Below are 21,508 nucleotides of genomic sequence, written 5' to 3' on the forward strand. Positions count from 1 at the left end.
AGTAGAGACAGGGTTTCACCGTATTAGCCAGGATGGTCTCGATCTCCTGACCTCGTGATCCGCCCGTCTCGGCCTCCCAAAGTGCTGGGATTGCAGGCTTGAGCCACCGCGCCCGGCCAAAATTGTGTTTCTTAACATAGCAGTATTGCTTCTGTATTTGTTTACATTTAAAAAAATTAACTCCAAAGTTAGTGAGAAGAGGAAATGTTGATGACTTACTTTCAGCCATATTCCTTGATGTACGTGTGTCCATTTGTTCTTCTAGTTAATTGTCTTCAGGTTTCTAAAAATATATGTATTTTTAAAAATTTAATCTTTCAGTATAGATTCCGGTATGGCCTTATTAGAAATGGTGATGGCCAGTAATTTAAACTTAGTATCATAGAATTTTAAGTTATTTAAATTTGAATAATTAGACAAAATATGTTTTAATCTTTTCATTTAGTAAATGAGGTAACCGATGGCCAAAAGGGCTGAGTCTTATTTAAAGTTGTGCCTGAGCTAGTGCTAGACCTAGAGCCATGGAGGGTTGGTTGCATTAGTATTATAGCTCCGAAGAGCTTTAATTTCTGTAAGCTCTTGATAATATATTTAACATTTAATTGATACAAATTCTGTTTTTCAACTTACATGTTATTTTCAAGAATAGCATTTGTTGTGTAAAATAGGATACGTTTATTTAGAGTCCAGAATCAATACTTCAGAGTGGGAAAGAATCTGAAGGCCTGTGGCAGGGGTCTCCAGGATCTCTTATGGCATAGCTTTTGCAAATCAGTAAACTTACCTTTTGTTCTTTTCTCATTTCTAACAATCCACCATACTTTATATCCTCACATGCTTACAAATGAATTAATAAGTTGGATTTAGGTTTATTTAAACATGTTCTTTCATATATATAAGACTGAACTCTGGAGACTTGGGATTTTATCTTTTATTATTCTATAGGGCCTCCTAATCTCTAAAGTGCTATGCTCAGTCTCGTCTCTATTTATATGCTGTTCCCCCTGCTTGGAATAGTTGGCTGCCTCTTTGGCCCCAATTCCCGTTTTATCAGGTTAACATCAATTCACCTTTCAGGCCTAACTACTTGAACTTAGATATATGTTTCAGTTTTTCATTTGTGAAATAAAGGAATGTACTAAATGATATCTGTGAGAGTTGTTAGGTCAACTAATCCTTCCTGAAACTGAGTTCGATGTTCCTGACGTGTGTTTTTGTGCCACTTTATTCTTCCCATGTCACAGTACTTGGCATAGTTTATAATAACTACGTGTTATGATGTGTCTCCCCTATTAGACTGTTAGCGCAGTGAGAGACTGATTTGCCTTCTTGTGCATCCTCATATGTAAGAGCTCAGTACATTTGTTTAATAAAGTAATTATGTCTAGGAGGTTCTTGTTGAATATTTTGAGCGAATAGATGAGTTAATATTGAAAAGAGTGCCCATGAAAGAGTAACTCCCGTGGCCAATGAATATATCTTCCCAGTGGTTTTATAATATAATAATACTTGAATAATTGCTTTCCTTTAACATTAATTGTAACTGAATTGGCAAGAAATATAAGAACAGTGGTCCCATTACTGAGAACTGTTTTTTAGAAATATTTTCAAAACCAGTTTGGTGCAGTGGCTCACACCTGTAATCCTAGCACTTTGGGAGGCCAGACCAGGAGAATAACTTGAGGTCAGGAGTTTGAGACCAGCCTGGGCAATGTAGCAAGACTCTGTCTCTAAGAGAATTAGAGACAGAGTCTCTAATTAGCCGGTGGTAGTGGTGTGTGTCTCTAGTCCTAGCTACTTGGGAGGCTGAGGTGGGAGGATTGCTTGAGTCTAGGAGTTGAGGCTGCAGTCAGCTATGGTCGTGCCACTGCAATCCACAAAGTAATGGCATGTAAAAAATGCTGTTATCTCTCCTCAAGTTTTGTTTGTCTTCTTTAGTCGCGCTGCCTTTCGTACCAAACATATTCATTTGTATAAAATATTCTGGCAAATCAAAACTCTCTGTGAGTACTGTAAATCATATAATCTATATTTTGTATTCTAGTATATTTTGCACACTGGTCAGCTTATAAATATGTTCTGCAATGATTCTGAGCCTGATCAGAATTTCTTTATAGAAAATTCCCAAAACTGATTTTAGTATTTTTTTAAAGAGGTGGGGTCTTGCAGTATTGCCGAGACTGGTCTTAAATTCCTAACCTCAAGTGATCCTCCCACCTCGGCCTCCTGAAGTGCTGGGATTATAGTTGTGAGTCACTGTATCCAGCTCCAAAACCTTTTTTATGGATTTTTTTTCCCTAGATCATCATGGTTTTAATTATTCTGATTAGAAAGTACTCTAAATAAAAATATTTTCCTGTTTTAGTAATAAAATATTAAGGAATAAACTTCATTGTATATATGCATATGGATACTTAGAACTGAGTTTTTTCATTTTATTAATTTTTTTTTAATTAATAGACTTTTTTAGAGCAGTTTTAGGTTTACAGAAGAATAGAGCAGAAAGTACAGATCATTTCCATATAACTTCCCTTTTTTCCAGCTTCTCCCATTATTACTGTCTTGCCTTAGTGTGGTACGTTTGTTATAATTGATGAGCTAATAGTGATACAATGATATTTCATTTTAAATTGCAGTTTATAGTTTCTAAAACTACCATCCCTCTTATTTAAACCAGCTTCTGTGTTGCTTTATTTATAGTTTTTTTCCTTTCACCACACTTTTACATACTTTTAAAATAACCTTCTTTCTTGAAGTATTACATATATACATAAGAGAGCATAAGCTAAAAGATCCATGCATTTTCCAAAGTGAACACATTTGTGTAACCACCACTCAGATCAAGATACGGAGCATTACTAGCTTCCTGGTACCCCTCTCAGACCCTTTCCCAGCCACTACATGCTCACCTCGACCCAAAAGGCAACTACTCTCGTGGCTTTGAATGCCATAGATCAGTTTTGCCTGTGTTGTCCCCTCTTCTTTCACTTGTTTTATGGTTTGGGAGCTTCATCATTTTATTCTGTATAGCAGGAGTTCATTTTTATTGCTGAATTCGATTGTTTAAGTATTATGAGTAATGCCATGAACATTCTTGCACATGCCTTTTGGTGCACAAATGTATGCATTTCTGTCTATTATTTGTCTAAGAGTGGAATTATTGGGTTATAGGATTCTTTTTACTAAATACTGCCAAAACATTTTTGTAGCGATTTTACCAATTTACCTTTCTACCTGTTGTGTGTGAAAATTCCAGTTTCTTCTAGTGGATGCTGACATGGAGTTTATAGCAGTATTTCATTGTGGTTTTAGTTCCCTGATGACTGAGACTGAGTACCTTTTTATCTTTGAATTGACCATTTAGATGTCTTTCTTTGTGATGTGCCTGTCAAGTATCTATTCAGTTTTCTGTAGGGTTACTTTTAAAATATATTGATTTGTAGAAGTTATTAATATAGCTTAGTTGTGAGACCTTTGTTAGATATATGTATTTTAAATATTTTCTACTCTGTGGCTTGCATTTTATTCTCTGTAGTATCTTTTAAGGAACAGAAAGTTTGTAATTATATATTTATTATAATATATATTGATATAAAGGATCCGGTTCATCAGTCTTTTCCTTCGTGGCTGGTGATTTTTATAGCTAGCTTAAGAAATCTTGGTCAAATCTACTGTTAGGTATATTTTCTCTTATCTTCTTGATGCTTTTATTGTTTTTCCTTTCATGTTGCTATCTTCAATTGTTTCACTTTTTTCATGTAGATATGTTTTACCAGTTATTGAAATGACCATCCATTTTTTCCTTGCTTCTGTGTTACCTTTGTTGTATGTAAATCAAGGGTTTGTGTTCATTTTGGATTCTCTGCTCTGCCTCATTGGTCTCTTATCCTTGTCCACCATACTGAAATGTCTTTAGTACTTTCAGCCTTAGCAAAAGTCTTAATTTCTGGAGGGTAAGTGATATTTTTTTAAAAAAACAAAAAAAAAGGTCATCAAAATTTTCTTGACTATTGTTGGCCCTTTGCATTCCCGTAAAAGTTTTAAAATCAGTGTGTCAGGTTCTTCCTTCTCCCCATCTAGTAAACTGACTTGCATTTTGATTGGAATTATTAAGTCTTTCAATCAATTTGGAGAGATTTGGGAAGTTAATACCTTGTAATCCATGAACTTCTTAGATCCCTTCATTTTATTTTAGATTTTCTTTAATTTCCCTCAAGATAGTTTGGTAGTTTTATGTGAAAAGTCTTGCATACTATTCATTAGATTTATTCTTAGGTACTTTGGTTTTTTGAATGCACTTATGAATGGCATTTTGTAAAATTTCACTTGTAATTATTTTATGTTAGTATAGTCACGGACTGCATAATGATGTTTCAGTCAAGGATAGATGGTATATACTACAGTGGCCCTATAAGATTATAATGGAGCTGAAAAATTCCTGTCACCCAGTGACATCATAACCATTGTAAAGTAGTAGTGTAATTAGTATTATTATTTTTAAATTTGGTGTAGCCTAAGTGGATAGTGTTTACAGTAGAGTATAGTAATGTTCTGGACCTTCACATTTGCCCAGCACACACTCACTGACTTACCCAGAGCAACTTCCAGTCGTATAAGCCTCATTCATGGTAAGTGCCCTACACAGGTATAACATTTTTAAATCTTTTATACTGTATTTTTACTGTACCTTTTCTTTTTCTATGTTTAGATACGCAAGTACTTACCGTTGTATTGTAGTTACCGATAGTATTGAGTATAGTAACATGCCATACAGGTTTGTAGCCTTGCTGTATAGTAAGCCATACCATCTAGATTTTCATAAGTATACTCTTTGATGTTTGCACAATGACAAAATCACATAAAGACACATCTCTCAGAACATATCCCTGTCATTAAGCAACTCATGGCTATATCTAGAAAAAGTAAAATAATTTTTTTTTGTTTGTTTTGAGAGAGTCTCGCTTTGTCACCCAGGCTGCAGTGCAGTGGCAGGATCTTTTTAAATCTTTTATACTGTATTTTTACTGTACCTTTTCTTTTTCTGTGTTTAGATGTACAAATACCATTGTGTTACTGTTCCCTACAGTATTGAGTATAGTAACATGCTGTACAGGTTTGTAGCCTAGGAGCAATAGACAGTACCATATAGCCTAGATGGATAGTAGGCCATACCACCTAGATTTGTATACGTATACTCTATAATGTTTGCAAACAACAAAATCACATAAAGACACATCTCTCAGAACACGTCCCTGTCATTAAGCAATGCATGGCTGTGTCTAGAAAAAGTAAAAAAAAAAATTTGTTTTTGAGACAGTCTTGCTTTGTCACTCAGGCTGGAGTGCAGTGGCACGATCTCAGCTTACTGCAACCTCTGCCTCCCGGGTTCAAGCAATTCTTGTGCCTCAGCCTCCTAAGTAGCTTAGTAAAGATGGGGTTTCACTATGTTGGTGAGGCTGGTCATGAACTCCTGACCTCAAGTCATCCCCCCGCTTTGGCCTCCCAATAGAAAAAGTAAATTTTTTTATATTGACTGTGTCTACCTACCTTGCCAGATGCACTTATTAGTTTTAATGGTGTGGGCCAGGCACAGCGGCTTATACCTATAACTCCAGCACATTGAGAGGCCAAGGCGGGAGGATCCCTTAAGCCCAGGAGTTTGAGACCAGCCTGGGCAACATAGTGGAACACCATCTCTACAGAAAATTTACAGAAAAACTGAGCGTGGTGGTATGCACCTGTAGTCCCAGCTACTTGTGAGGCTGAGGTGGGAAGATTGCTTGAGTGTGGGAGGTTGAAGCTACAATGAGCTGAGATTGCACCACTACACTCCAGACTGGGTGACAGAGGGAGACCCTGTCTCAAAAAAACCACAAAAAACAAAATTTTAGTAGTGTGTATGTAAGTTCTTTTGATTTTTTTTAATCTATCAGTTATGGTCTAGTTTTCTATGTATACATTTCAAATAGTAAGTTTTAAATTTTATTTTGTTCAACTCTACACCAATTTTTTCTTTTCCTTGACTTACTGTACTAGATAGGACCTCTGACAGTATTTAAGAGAAGTGGTAACAATAGTAATCCTTATCTCATTCTTGATTTAAGAGAAAGTTTACAAACTGTTACTTAATATTAAGAATTTTTTTTTCTGCTGTATGTGTGATAAGGAGGTTTGTATCTATTCCTAGCTTTTTAAAAAAACATAATTAATGATATTTTATCACATTTCTACATTTATTGAGATAGTCTTATGATCTCTTTATTCTGTCAATGTGAAGAATTATGTTGATTGATTTTTAAATGTTACATGAATCTGACTTTCCTGTAATATAGCCAACTTGTCACAATTTTGTAATTCTTTTTAATGTATTGATCTTTTGGCTGATGTTTTGTTTAAGATATTTGCACCTATGTTCATGTGAGAGATTGACCTGTAATTTTTTTTCTTGTAATACCCCTTTAAGATTTGGGGAGCGGGATTATGCTACCCGTGTGAATGAAGTTGGGAATTATTTTTTCTCTGGAACAGTTTTTAAAAAATTAATGTCATATTCGTCCTTAAGTATTTGGTGACATTTATCATTGAAACCATCTGTGCTTACAATTTTCTCTGTGGGAAAGATTTTAATTATAGATTTAATTTCTTTAATACCTATTGAAATATTCAAATTGTATAGTTTTTTTGTTTGTATATTAGTTTCGGTAAATTTTTTTCCCCTAGAAATTTGTTCATTTTATCTACATTTCAAATTATTTGGCATAAAGTTATTCCTAGTATCCTCTTATCTTTTTAATGACTGTAGGTTTTGTAATGATGTCTACTTTTTCATTCCTAATATTGGAAATGTATCTCTTCTCTCACATTTTCAGATAACCAACCTTTGGCTTTATTGGTTATTTTTTTAAATTGTGCATTTGTTTTCTTCATTATTTCCCTCCTTCTTTTTTCTTTTTGGTTTAATTTCTTCTTCTTTTCCTAATTTCTTAAGATGAATGCCTCATTGACTCAGTCTTTTTTTCTATGTACATTAAGCCTACCAGTGTCCCCTTCAGTACTGCAGTAGCAGCATCCTTCAGATTTTCATGTTATATTTGTATTATTATTCAGTTGAAAACATTAAGTTTTCATTGTGATTTTTTGTTGAACCATGAGTTATTTAGAAATGAATTAACTGATTTTCAGATATTTGTGTATTTCTTAGCATTTTTTTGTTACTGATTTTGTTATTCATTCTCCTGAGGTCTGAGAACTACGCTTTATGATTTCAGTCTTTGAGTTACATGGAGACTTGCTTTGTGTCCTAGCATAGGGTCAGTTTTGGTAGATATTTCAGGTATGCTGGAAAACAGAGTTATTTTATTATTTTGATGTTGTTTTTTAATCTATACCAATTAGGATAAGTGAGTTAATTTTGTTTTTCATATCTTCTGATATCTTCTATATATTCTTTTTAAAAATTTTGGCTAATAAGGGAAGTATGTTAAAACCTGCAAGCAAGGTCTGTTTCTACATTTAGTTCTGTTTACTTTTGTTTTATATATTTTGAATTTTGTTATCAGGCATGTATTAATTTAGAATTTTGCATATTCTTGGTAAATTGGCCCTTTTATTACCCCAAGTGTCTAGTGATGCTTCTTACTTAATGCCTGTTTGATAGTAGATATAGGTGCACTGTTATCCTTCCGTGTATATTTCATTCTGTGTATATTTGCATAGTATTCCTTTTATTCTTTTACTTTCAACCTTTCTATATTCTTATATTTCAGATACATCACTTGTATGCAGGGTAAATTGGGGTTTTATTTTTTTAATCCAGCTGCTGTTGTCATTGTTTAAATTCAAGTACTTAATGCATTTATATTTAGGGTAATACCTTAAAATACTTAGGTTTAATCTGCTTCCTTATTTGCCTCACTTGTTGTATATTTTTTTTCCTGTTTGTTTTTTTTTTTCATTATTTTGGAATAGGCAAGTATTTTTATTATTTCATCCTCTTCCCATTGTCTTTTTAGTTACACATTTTAACTTGGCCTTTAGTGAATATCCTACGTTTGTCTCCTTGGCTTATCAGGGACTAGTATGCATTGCAAACCTTGCAACACATTATTTTTTGGTACACTTATTATTTGGGTACATTAAGTTGTGCTATGTTTATTACAGAATCAGTCTTTGTACTTTACTTTTTTGGAGACAGGGTCTCACCTGTCACCCAAGTTGAGTGGCTGAGTGCAGTAGCATGATGATGGCTCACTGCAGGTCTTGACTTCCTGAGCTCAAGCAATCATCGCATGTAGCTAGGATTACAGGTACGTGCCACGAAGCCTGGCTAATTTTTGAGTTTCTTTTAGAGATGGGGTAACACTATGTTGTCCAGGCTAGTCTTGGACTCCTGGATGCAAGTGATCCACCCGTCTCAGCCTCCCAAAGTGTTGGGATTACAAGTGTGAGCCACTGTGCCCAGCTTGTACTTTACTATTTTTTAACTTTTGAAAAATTCCATGTTTCTCTTGCCTTTGTTTTTCCTCCGGTGAATTACTATTTTCTTTCTATGTTCAGACGAGTGGAGATTTTTTCCAGCTTAAGTTCTGTAGTTTGTATTAGAAATAGTAGAGATTTTGGTATTTTATAAATACATTTATATTACAATATTAAATATACTTTTAAAAACCACATATTGCCTGCGTTTTCCAAACTCCTTCCTTAAATGAAAATAATGTCTCATTTATTGTCCAATTTTATGTTTGCATGATATAAAAAAATGTGACAGGCAAATTATTAGACCATTTTCCCTGTTTCAGTTTTTCTGTCTCAGTAGAGTGATGTATCTGGTCCAAATGAGAAATATTGGCAAGTATTGCTGGATACTATCTGGCATTGAAGTATTTTGATTACATCCATTTATGTTAGATGTTTTAGGAACATCTTAAATTTTTTCAGGCCACAAGGTGCTGTTTGATACAACATAGCACTGCATAGATACTCCTCAACTTATGATAGGGTTATGTCCTGAAAAAACTTGTGAGTCAAAATATGTGTGTAGCTGACTTGGAACTGTGGCTTGCTGCAGCTGCCCAGTGTTGCAAGAAAATTACTGAATTCATATTGCTTTTGTACCACTGTAAAGCGGAAAACTCTTTTTTTTTTTTTTTTTTTTTGAGACGGAGTTTTGCCCTTCTTGCCCAGGCTGGAGTGCAATGGTGCCATCTTGGCTCACCATAACGTCTGCCTCCAGGGTTCAAGCGATTCTTCTGCCTCAGCCTCCCAAGTAGCTAGGATTACAGGCATGCACCACCACACTTGGCTAATTTTGTATTTTTAGTAGAGAGAGGGTTTCTCCATGTTGGTCAGGCTGGTCTCAAACTCTCGACCTCAGGTGATCCGCCTGCCTCGGCCTCCCAAAGTGCTGGGATTACAGGTGTGAGCCACCACTCCCAGCCATAAAGTTGAAAACTCTTAAGTTGAACTGGAATATTTTTTAATGCTTCTGCTCCATTTAACTAATGAGTATGTTGAGTAGTAAATCAACCCAATTTATCATCGTCTTGGTCCAGTTTGTGCTGCTATAACAAAATACCGCATACTTGGTAATTTACAAAGAACAGAAATTTATTTCTCACAGTTCTGGAGGCTGGAAAGTCCAAGATCAAGGTGCTGGGAGGCTTGGGCTCAGTCTCTTTGCATCCAAGATGATGCCTTGAATGCCGTATTCTCTAAAGGAGAGGAACATTGTGTGTCCTCGCATCGCAGAAGAGTGAGATAGAGTGAGCCCACTCCTGCAAGCCCTTTTTATAGCTGCGTTAATCCATTCATGAGGGTGGAGACATCTATCTTTAGGCCTCACCTTCCATCAGTGTGTCATTAGGGATTAAGTTTTAACATGAGTTTTGGAGGAGACAAAACAATTCAAACCGTAGCAGACATAAAGATGTCAAGAATTGTTAAGGGCCTGAGGTTTTACTCTACTTGCTGGCTAACAGATTTTGTTAGTGCCTGTGGAAGAGTCAAAGGACAGAATATTGCGGCAACATAATTAGCTAGGGTAGCAGCATTCGCACCTCTTCCGGAGCCTCATTTTTCACAGAGTGATACAGAGGGCTCCCTGACACCTGAACCTGTATAAGCTTGCATCACAGTAGGGGAGCCTTGAATTGTAGAACCTGAATCTTTTATAATGGACAGTAATCATGTCTATCCTTTGCTTTGGAGAGAGACACTTTATTTTCCTGCATACCAACATCCTTCAAAAGATAGTCTTGAACAGAGGCAGTCGGTGATTTTTCTCTCAAGCAGAAATGCAAGAGATGTGAAGAACCATCTTTCAGCATTTTGTAAGGCAGAAAAAGTAAGTTGGTATTTGTAAGATGGCCTAAGTAAGTGACTTGCTGTCTTTAGGAAGCAGGGGATCTATTTTTGGAGCTTCTTCATACTATTCATTGCTTTTTCTTGGTAGTGAAAGATTCTCAACCCTCTGTTTTGTGGAGTTTTGTGTCTTTTTATTAATGCTTCTGTTTATATATAAAAGTTCAAATAAGTGAAAACAAAATGATGGAGTGGTATCATTTTAATTTAGTAAAACTGTATTGAAGTATAGTGTTTTGAACAAGAAAGATTAAAAAACCATGGGAGCTAGCTGGTGTTCCAGGACAACTTCAGATATTCAGACTGGGTTTCTGAGAGATCTCTGAGATTAAACTCCTTCAAACTGGAATTTTATTAAACAGTCTTAACACAAAGAGCATCTAGTGACTTACTGTCTTCTAGACTAAAGGTTATCACAGATCAAAGGGCTCTAAATCTCACAATCTAATGGAGGGCACATTCACTCTTGTCAGTGTTTAAACTTCAAGCAAATAGCAAAGACAAGGAACTTAGTATCTAACTTCTCAAGTCAGCATGATATCTTTGAATTTATTTTGGATCTCTCTAAATTTGACTTTGTTGACTATCTTCTTGGCTGCTTTAGTACCTTTTATTCTATGTCATCCTATTTTTTTCTCTGCCCCCCCCCCCCTTTTTTTTTTTTTTTTGAGACGGAGTCTTGCTCTGTCCCCAGGCTGGAGATCAGCTGGCACGATTCTAGGTCACTGCAGGCTCCGCCTCCTGGGTTTACGCTTCTCCTGCCTCACGCTCCCGAGTAGCTGGCACTCAGGCCCGCCACCTCCGCCACTAATTGTTTTATTTTTAGTAGAGACGGGGTTTACCATTGTTAGCAGGATGGGTCTCGATCTCCTGACCTCGTGATTCGCCGCCTCGGCCTTCCAAAGGTGCTGGGATTACAGGCTTGAGCCACCGCGCCCGGCCTTTCTCTGCCTTTTAAAACCATCATTTCTTTTTATGCTATTCAATTGATGGGCTTTCCTAAGATTGAGCCTTCTACATTTATTCCTCCATCCCTGACCCCCTCACTAGCCTCCCCTTATAGATCTCTCCATTGCTATAATATCACATCTTATCTGTATGCACATCACTCTGAAGTTTACTTTGCTCTTGTATTCCAAAATCACATTTCCAACTGCCACCTGAAAGTTTCCTTGCAGGTGTTTTCCCAATACCTTAAAACTTTGTGACTCTAGTGTGAATGTATTTACCAAAAGGGCAGGGGCAAAAGCATGTTTTAATTTTAATATTTTACTCTTTTAAAAGAAGTTCCCCAAACAAATTATTTTGATAAATCTTTATGGCTTTTTATGGATGTTGTTTTGAAATTCTATTTTATATTTGTAAATTATGCTTTCTCATATTAAATATTTGTCATATTTTCATTGCCAAAACTAAGTGCTTGGAATTTTACATTTATCCTTCACATTCTTCCACCTCCCTTCCCACCTCTCATCCCCTCCCTTACAAGGACAAAATGTTTTAAATGCTGTAATCTTGCATGGGGTTTGGGTTTTATATTATTTTTATTGGTGATAATTCTGTCACAGGATCCTTAGGGTGTCACTTTTCCAGCCAGAAACCTCTGTGGCTGGTGGCGCCTCTGCCTGAGTTTTGCTCGGACCCACTGGGCTTTTCTGCCCGCTTGGCCCAGCAGGCTGTACTTGGCTTGTGCTATTGGCCTGGATCCTACACCTGCCGAGGGTGAGCCAGGCGCAGAGCTGTGAAGAGGGTGTGAGTGAGCCCAAGGTCTGGCCACTGCACACAGCCAGGCATGCTGGCTGCAGTGGAGTGGACAGCTCTAGGTGCAGGCACAGTCGCCAGCTCTGTGTGAGGATGTGGCTGGACCAGGCGTACCACAAGTGTTTTCCCCCGTGGGCACCAGGGAATGTGGTGGTACTTGGAAGCTTGGAGATGTTGGAAATAGCAGAGCCCCAAAGAGAGTGTCACAGCTCTGGTATCACAGCTCTGATCACAGCCCTTGCTTCTGGGCTCCCCAAAGGGCCACAGCTCCTCTTCTTCTTGTTACCTGCAATGTGGTGACCAGTGGGCCTGTTTCAGTCCTGTTTGTGTTATAGCTCTTTCAGTCCTGCCATTTGGCAGGTCCTGAGTTCTTGTCCAGCCTTCAGGAAGAATGAGGTATGTGGACAGCTGGAGGGTGAGCAAGGCAAAGAGGAGCTTCATTGAGCAACAGAACAGCTCTCAGGAGACCGAAAGTGGGTAGGTCCTTCTGCCATCAGGTCGTTCTGAGGAGTGTCCAGCTCTCAGCAGAGAGGATACCTGGAGTGGGTAGCTCCTGTCCACAGGCAGGCCGTTCTCACAAATGTCTAGCTCTCAGCAGAGAGGACACCTGGAGTGGGTAGCTCCTTTCTGCAGGTAGGTCATCCTGACAAGTGTCCTGCTGTCAGTGGACAGGAGACCCAGAGTCGGTAGCTTCTTTCTGTAGGCAGGTCGTCCCAATGTGTGTCCAGCTCTCAGTGGAGAGGAGACCCGGAATGGGTAGCTCCTATGTGGCATCCTGACTAGTGTCCATTTCTCAGTGGAGAGGAGACCCAGAGTGAGTAGCTGCTATCCTCAAGCTGGTTAGCCTGATGAGTGTCCAGCTGTCAGCAGAGAGAAGACCTGTAGTGGGTGGCTCCTTTCTGCAGGCAGGTTGTCCCAACGAGTGTCTAACTCTCAGCAAAGAGGAGAGCTGGAGTGGGTGGCTCCTTTCCACAGGCAGGGTGTCCTAACGAATGTCCAGCTCTCAGTGGAGAGGAGACCCAGAGTGGGTAGCTCCTTCTTGCAGCTGGTAGTCCTGACGTCCCCTTGAGTCTGGCTGAGTAGGGATTTTATGGGCTTCAGAGGGGAGGAAGTGCGTGCTGATTGGTCCAAAGGCAGACCCAGAAAAAGCACCATAAGTTCTTGCTCTGGGCCGCCGACTTTACCCAGTGCTGACAGCCTGCCCTCCATGCTTCAGGCTGTCCCTGGCTTGAAGGTGGGGCTTTACCAGGGACTCACTCCTTTCTGCCCAAGAGCCTCTCTGCCTCCTGCTGCCATCAATCATGTCGTCCATGGTGCCCAGACTGTTCGTGCTGAGGGGTGCTTGCAGAACTGCTCTGAGCCACCCTTAGCCTCCCTCCCATGCTCACTGGCACACAAAGTCTGGAGGGGACCAAGGTGGCAGGGAGCTGGTGTGTCAGTGCCACCTTGAGCACATGAACACCTAGGTGGGTCATGACAGTGGCTTGGCTCAGCCTTAACTTTGGTCTGAAATCAGAGCGGACAAAAAGTTTTTCTGGGATTGGGGAGAGACCAGGCAGTAGAAACAGGCACTTCGGAGCCTGTTGGGGCAGGAGGTACTTCCTGGGTTCTCGAGAGTGGAGGGATACCTGGGTCCACAGCCATGGCTGGGTGGCTGCAGCTGTGCCTGGGTAAGTGGAGCTCCCACCCCACCAACTTGGAAAAGAGCAGGATTCCTGCCTGCTCCCAGCTCCCACTGGCTTCGTGGAGTACGCAGCCCTGGCCATGCCTCCCCCACTGCAGCCAGTGTCTTCACAGTGACCACTCCAGATGGGCCACCGGAGCCATCAATTCAGTCTGTATTTATTAAGGAGAAGACAAATCTTCTGTTACTTTCCTCTCTTTGTAGGTCTCTGTGCCTTGCGAAGAATCCTGAAAAAACAGCCTAACCTCTCTGATGTCAAGGTGGCTGGACTGGTGAAGATTACTCTGAATGATTTCTTGCAGGCAATGAATGACATCAGACCCAGTGCCATGAGGGAAATAGCAATTGATGTCCCAAATGTAAGTCATTTATATCCCACACTAGCTACACTGTTTGAATTAAACTCTGAGAAAAATTTAGGACAACATGGTACAACCCCATCTCTACAAAAAGTACAAAAATTAGTTGAGTGTGGTGGTGCACACCTGTAGTCCCAGCTGTCACTGAGGTGGGAGGGTCATCTGAGCCCTGGGGAATGTTGAGGCTGCAGTGAGCCATGGTTGTGCCATTGCACTTCAGCCTGGGTGACAGAGTGAGACCCTGTCTCAAAAACAAAAAACGAAACACCCAAAAAACTATGTTACAATACTACAAGCAGGATACTTCTATTGATACAATCCATTGATCTTACTCAAATTTTTTCAGTTTTACTTGTGTGTGTGTGTTTATTTAGTTTATACAGTTTTATCTCATGAAAAGGTTTGTGTATTCATCACGGGATACTGAGTAGTTCCATCACCACAAAGATCCCTCATGTTGTCTTTTATAATCAAACCCACCTCATTCCTCCCCTCATTTCTAAATTTTTATTTCAGAAAGTTTATATAAATGGAATCGTACTGTATATGACCTTTTAGAATTAGCTTTTTTCACATGTGAGTAAGATCGTTTGTCTTTTTGTGTACCTTAACTTATTTCATTAGGTATTATGTTCCCCAGATTCATCTATGTTATTATAAATGACAGTATTTTCTTCTTTTTATAAGGCCAGATAATATTCCATTATGCCACATTTCTTTATACCATTATACCACATTTTCTGTCTGTTCATCTGTTGAGGGACACTTAGATTGATTCTGTATCTTGGCTGTTGTGAATAATGCTGCAGTGAACATGAGAGTGCACATATCCTTTTGAGATATTGCATTTCCTTTTGATATGTACCCAGTAGTAGGATTGTTGGATCTTTTGGTAACCTAACATTTTGAGGAACCACCAAACCGTTTTCCATAATGTCCGTACAACTTTACATTCCCACCAACAGTGTACAAGGGTTTCTTTTTTTCCATATCCTTGGCAACACTTACTTTCATCTTTTTGATAATGGCCTTCCTAACAGATGTAAGGTGATATCTCATTATCGTTTTGATTTGCATTACCCTGATGATTAGTGGTGTTGAACATATTTTCATATACCAGTTAGCCATTTGTATGTCTTCTTTTAACAAATGTTACTCAGATCCTTTGCCCATTTTTAATCAGTTTGTTTGTTTTTTTTGCTTTTGAGTTGTTTGAGTTTCTTAATATATATTTTAGTATTTTGGATAGTAACCTCTTATCTCATATATGGTTCACACATGTTTTCTCCCATGCCATAGGTTGTCTCTTTACTCTGTTTCCTTTGCTGTGCAGAGCGTTCTAGTTTGATGCAGTCCTGTCAATTTTTGCTTTTCTTGACTCTGCTTTTGGAGTGTATCCAAAAATTCATTGCCCTGACCCACGCCATGAAGCTTTTCCTTATGTTTTCTTCTAGTAGTTTTACAGTTTTAGGTATTGTGTTTAAATATTTAATCCATTTTGAACTGATATTTTGTATGTGGTGTGAGAAGACGGGCCAGTTTCATATGTGGATATACAGTTTATCATGTAGATATCATGTGGATATACAGTTTTCCTGACACCATTTTTTAAAGAGATTGTGCTTTCATCATTGTGTGTTCTTCGGTACCTTTGTAGATCAATTGACTGTACATGCATGGATTTATTTCTGGGCTCTCTATTCTGTTTCATTTACTTGTATGTCTGTTTTTATGCCAGTGTCATGCTGTCTTGATTATCATAGCTTTGTAGTATATTTTGAAATCAGATAATGTGATGCCTACAACTTTTTTTATTTTTTTGCTTGAGACTACTTTGACTATGTGGTGACTTCTATGTTTCCTTATGAATTTTAGGGTTGTTTTTCATATTTTAGGGAAAAATGCCATTGAATTTTGATAGGGGTTACATTAAATCTGTAGACAATTTTGGGTAGTATGGATATTTTAATAGTGTTAATTTTTTAAATTCATGAACATTAGACATTATCTATGTATTTGTGTCTTCTATTGATTTCATCAGTATTTTATAGTTTTCAGTGTACAGGTCCTTCACTGTCTTGGTTAAGTTTTTTCTATATATTTAAAAAGTACTATTGTAAATGGAATTTTCTTTTTTTAATTTTTTGGATAGTTGTTAGAGTATAGAAATGCTACTGACTTTTGTTGTTGTCGATTTTGTATCCTGCCAATTTACTGAATTCATTTATTGGTTTTAATTTTTTTTTTTTTTGGTGGAATATTTAAGGTTTCCTTTATGTAAGATTATGTCATCTGCAAACAGACAATTTTTTTCTTCTTTTTCAGTTTGGATGCATTTTATTTCTTTTTCTTCCCTAATTTCCCTGGCTACGACTTTCAGTACTATAATAAATACAAATGGTAAGAGTGAGCATTTTGTCTTGCTCTTCATCTTAGAGGACAAGTTTTTAGCTTTTCATTGTTGGGTATGACATTAGCTGTGAGCTTGTCATATAGAGTGTTATGATGTTGAGGTACATTCTTTCTAATGTATTGAGAGTTTTTGTCATGAAAGGATGTTGAACTTTGTCAAATGCTTTTTCTGCATCTATTGATATGATTATATGATTTTTATTCTTCATCCTTTTAAGATGGCATATCATGTTTATTGATTTGCATATGTCCAGCCAGCAGCCTTGCATCCTAGGGATGAATCTCATTGGATTGTGGTGTATGATCCTTTTAATGTGCTATTGAATTTGGTTTGCAAATATTTTGTTGAGGATATTTCCATCTATGTTTGCCAGGGATATTGACCTGTAATATTCTATTCTTACAGCATTCTTGTATCACATTAATGCTGGCCTCATAAAGTGAGTTTGGAAGTGTTCCTTTCTCTTCAGTTTATTGGAAGTTTGGTGAATTCTACTAAGTATTTAAAGAAGAAGTGATGCTAATGCTTGAGAAGCATAACTTCTTGGGTCTTGGAGTTTTGTTAGGGAGCTTTTTGATTATTGGTCTATTCCCCTCACTCATTGATTGGCCTATTCAGATTTTCTTTATGATTCATTTTTGGTAGGTTGTATGTTTCTAGGAATTTCTTTCTTTCTTCTTGGTTGGCCAAATTTTTGCCATGTAGTTGTTCATTAGTCTCTTACGATTGTATTTTTGTGGTATCAATTGTAGTGTCTCCTGTTTCATTTCTGATTTTATTTACTTGAATCTTCTTTCTTTTTTCCTTAGTAGTCTAGGCAAAGGTTTGTCAATTTTGCTTATCTTTTGAAAAAACAACTTATATTGATCTTTTTATATTATTTCTTATATTGATCTTTTAAATTATTTTTTCTAGTCTCCATTTCATTTATTTCTGCTCTGATCTTTAGTATTTCCTTCTTTCTGCTAACTCTGGGCTTAATTTGTTCTTTTTCTATTTGTTGTGTAAAATTAGGTTGTTCATTTGAGATATTTTTTTCTTAATGTAGGTATTTATTGCTATAAACTTTCCTCATAGAACTGCTTTTGCTGTATCAAAGTTTTGGTATGTTGTGTTTCTGTTTTCATTTGTCTTAAGATGTTCTTTATTTTTCTTTTGATTTCTTCTTTGACCCATTGGTTGTTCAGGAGTATATTGTTTAATTTCCAGATATTAGTGAATTTTCCAATTTTTTTTTCCTGTTTTTCATTTTGGGTTCATATGATTGTGGACAGAAAAGATACGTGATATGATTTAGTCTTCTTAAATTTTTTAAACTTGTTTTGTGGTCTAAGATATGATCTATCCTTTAGAATGTGTCATGTGCACTTGAAAAGAATGTGTATTTGAGAGATCCATAGATGGTTCACATCACAGGACTCTGTACAGACAACCCCCAGTACCAACCCAGAGCTGGGTAGACTCTCTGGGTGGCTAGACCTAGAAGACAGACAACAATCACTGCAGTTAGGCTCACAGGAAGACACATCCATAGGAAAAGAGGGGACAGTACTATGTCAACGGAATATCCCATGGGATAAAAGGATTCGAACAACAGCCTTCAGCCTTAGATCTTCCTCTGACAGAGCCTACCCAATGAGAAGGAACCAGAAAACTAACCCTGTTAATATGCCAAAACAAGGCTCTTCAACATCCCTCAAAAATCACACTAGGGATGTGTTTCCATTTGTGTCTTCTCTTTCTTTCAGTGATGTTTTGTAGTTTTTCTTGTAGAGGTCTTTCGACTTCTTGGTTAGGTGTATTCCTAAGTATTTTATTTCTTTTGCAGCTGTTGTAAAAGGTGTTGAGTTCTTGATTTGGTCGCTGTTGGTGTATAGAAAGCTACTGATTTGTATACATTAATCTTGTATCTGGAAACTTTATTGAATTCTTTCATCAGTTCTAGGAACTTTGCTCCTAAGGAGGAGTCTTTAGGGTTTTCAAGGTAAATGATCATATCGTCAGCAGTGACTGTTTTACTTCCTCTTTACTGATTTGGATGCCTTTTATTTCTTTCTATTGTCTGATTGCTCTGGCTAGGACTTCCAATGCTATAATGAAGAGGAGTGGTGAGAGTGAGCATCCTTGTCTTGTTCCAGTTCTCGGATGGATTACTTTCAACATTTCCCCATTCAGTATTATGTTGGCTGTGGGTTTGTCATAGATGGCTTTCATTACATTAAGGTATGTCCCATGTATGCTGATTTTGCTGACAGTTTTAATCATCAAGCGATGCTGGATTTTGTTGAGTACTTTTTCTGCATCTGTTGAGATGATCATGTGATTGTGTTTTTAATTGTGTTTATGTGGTGTATCCCATTTATTGAGTTGCATATGTTAAACCATCCCTGCATCCCTGGTATGGAACCCACTTGATCATGGTGGATTATCCTTTTAGTATGTTGCTGGATTTGGTTAGCTAGTATTTTTTTAAGTAAGGATTTTAGCATGAGTATTCGTCAAGGATATTGGTCTGTAGTTTTCTTTTTTGGTTATGTCCCTTTCTGGTTTTGGTATTAGGGTGATGCTGGCTTCATAAAATGAATTAGGGAGCGTTCCTTCTTTCTCTGTCTTGTGGAATAGGGTCAAAAGGATTGAAGGATTGGTACCAATTCTTCTTTGAATGTCTGGTAGAATTCTGTGAATCTGTCTAGTCCTGGGCTTTTTTTGGTTGGTAATTTTTTTGGGGGGGGGATATAATTTTGCTCTTGTTGTCCAGGCTGGAGTGCAGTGGTGCAATCTCGGCTCATTGCAACCTCTGCCTCCTGGGTTCAAGCAATTCTCCTGCCTCAGCCTCCCAAGTAGCTGGGATTACAGGCATGTGCCACCACGCCCGGCTAATTTTGTATTTTTAGTAGAGATGGGGTTTCTCCATCTTGGTCAGGCTGGTCTTAAACTCCCGACCTCAGGTGATCCACCCGCCTCAGCCTCTCAATGTGCTGGGATTACAGGTGTGAGCCACCATGCCTGGCTGGTAAGTTTTAAATTAACATTTCAATCTCGCTGCTTGTTATTGGTCTGTGATTCAGGGTATCTAATTCTTCCTGATTTAAGCTAGGAGGGTTGTATTTTTCCGGGAATTTGTTCATCTCTTCTAGATTTTCTAATTTATGTGCATACAGGTGTTCATAGTAGCCTCGAATGATCTTTTGTATTTCAGTGGTGTCAATTATAATATCTCCTGTTTCGTTTCTTTGTGAGGTTATTTAGATTTTCTCTCTTCTTTTCTTGGTTAATCTTGCTAATGGTTTATTAATTTTATCTCTTTAAAAAACTGGCTTTTTGTTTCATTTATCTTTTGTATTTTTTTTTTTCCAGTTTTATTTAGTTCTGCTCTGATCTTGGTAATTTCCTTTCTTCTGCTTGGTTTGGGGATCGGTTTGTTCTTGTTTCTCTAGTTCCTTGAGGTGTGACCTTAGAATGTCAGTTTGTGCTCTTTCAGACTTTTTGACGTAGGTGCTTTGGGCTATGAATTTTCCTCTTAGCACCACCTGTGCTGTATCCCAAGGTTTTGATAGGCTGTATCATTATTGTCATTCAGTTTGAAGAATTTTTAAATTTTCATCTTGATTTCATTTTTGACCCAACGCTTATTCAGGAGCAGGTGATTAAATTTTCATGTATTTGCATGGTTCTGAAGGTTCCTTTTGGAGTTGATTTCCAATTTTGTCCCATGGTGGTCTGAGAGAGTGCTTGACATAATTTCAATTTTCTTAAATTTATTGAGGCTCGTTTTATGGCCTATCACATGGTCTCTCTTAGAGAAAGTTACATGCGCTGTTGAATAGAATGTGTATTCTGCGATTGTTGGATGGAATGTTCTGTATGTATCTGTTAAGTCCATTTGTTCCAAGGTATAGTTTAAATCCGTTTTTTTCTTCGTTGACTTTCCGTCTTGATGACCTGTCTAGTGCTGTCAGTGGAGTACTGAAGTCCCCTATTATTGTGTTGCTGTCTATCTCATTTCTTAGGTCTCTTAGTAATTGTTTTATGCATTTGGGAACTCCAGTGTTAGGTGTGTATTATTCTAAGTGAAGTAACTCATGAATGGAAAACCAAACATCATATGTTCTCACTGATATGTGGGAGCTAAGCTATAGGGACACAAAGTCCTAAGAATATAATGGACTTTGGGGATTTGGGGGAAAGAGTGGGAAGGGGGTGAGGGATAAAAGACTACAAAGGTGAAGTGTATACTGCTTGGGTGATGGCTGCACCAAAATGTCACAAATCACCACTAAGGAACTTACTCATATAACCAAATACCACCTGTACCCCCAATAACTTATGGAAAAATGAAAAATATTAATAATAATAAAAAGAGGAAAATAATGTGTATTCTGCTGCCATTGGGTGTAGTGTTCTGTATATGTTTGTTAGGTCCATTTAGTCTACAGTGCTCTTCAATTCTGCTGTTTCCTTATTGATTTTCTATCTTGATGATTTGCCCATTGTTGAAAGTGGGTTACTGAAGTCTCTTACTGTTCCTATATAGCTGTATGTTACTCCCTTCAGTTATTTTAATATTTTCTTTATGTGTTTAGGTGCTCCAGTGTTCAGTGCATATATATTTACAATCACTATATCCTGTTAATGAATTGACTCTTTTATCATTATATGACCTTCTTTGTCTTTTTTGACAGTTTTGACTTAATCTGTTTCATCTGATATAAGTATAGCCACTCTTGCTCTATTTTGATTGCTATTTGCATGAAAATTGCTGTGAAATAGCATGATTGCTATTTCATGCAAACAGCAATCAAAATAGAGCTGAAGACTCTATTTTGAGAGTCTTCAGACTCTTGAAGAACACATCGGCCGGGCGCGGTGGCTCAAGCCTGTAATCCCAGCACTTTGGGAGGCCGAGACGGGCGGATCACGAGGTCAGGNGNT

The 21,508-nt window shown here is 37.8% G+C and overlaps 1 protein-coding gene across 1 annotated transcript in view; it reads left to right on the forward strand.

The window, feature by feature from the left end:
• AFG2A (AAA ATPase AFG2A) overlaps positions 1–21,508 on the forward strand; it is a 379,187-nt gene that overhangs the window by 40,204 nt on the left and 317,475 nt on the right. Inside the window, 1 exon segment of the mRNA XM_017852609.1 lies at positions 14,009–14,163. Coding sequence (XP_017708098.1) covers positions 14,009–14,163 — 155 coding nt within the window.

The sequence above is a fragment of the Rhinopithecus bieti genome, unplaced genomic scaffold (genome assembly GCF_001698545.2).
Source record: "Rhinopithecus bieti isolate Rb0 unplaced genomic scaffold, ASM169854v2 scaffold_33326, whole genome shotgun sequence".
Classification (NCBI taxonomy): Eukaryota; Metazoa; Chordata; class Mammalia; order Primates; family Cercopithecidae; genus Rhinopithecus; species Rhinopithecus bieti.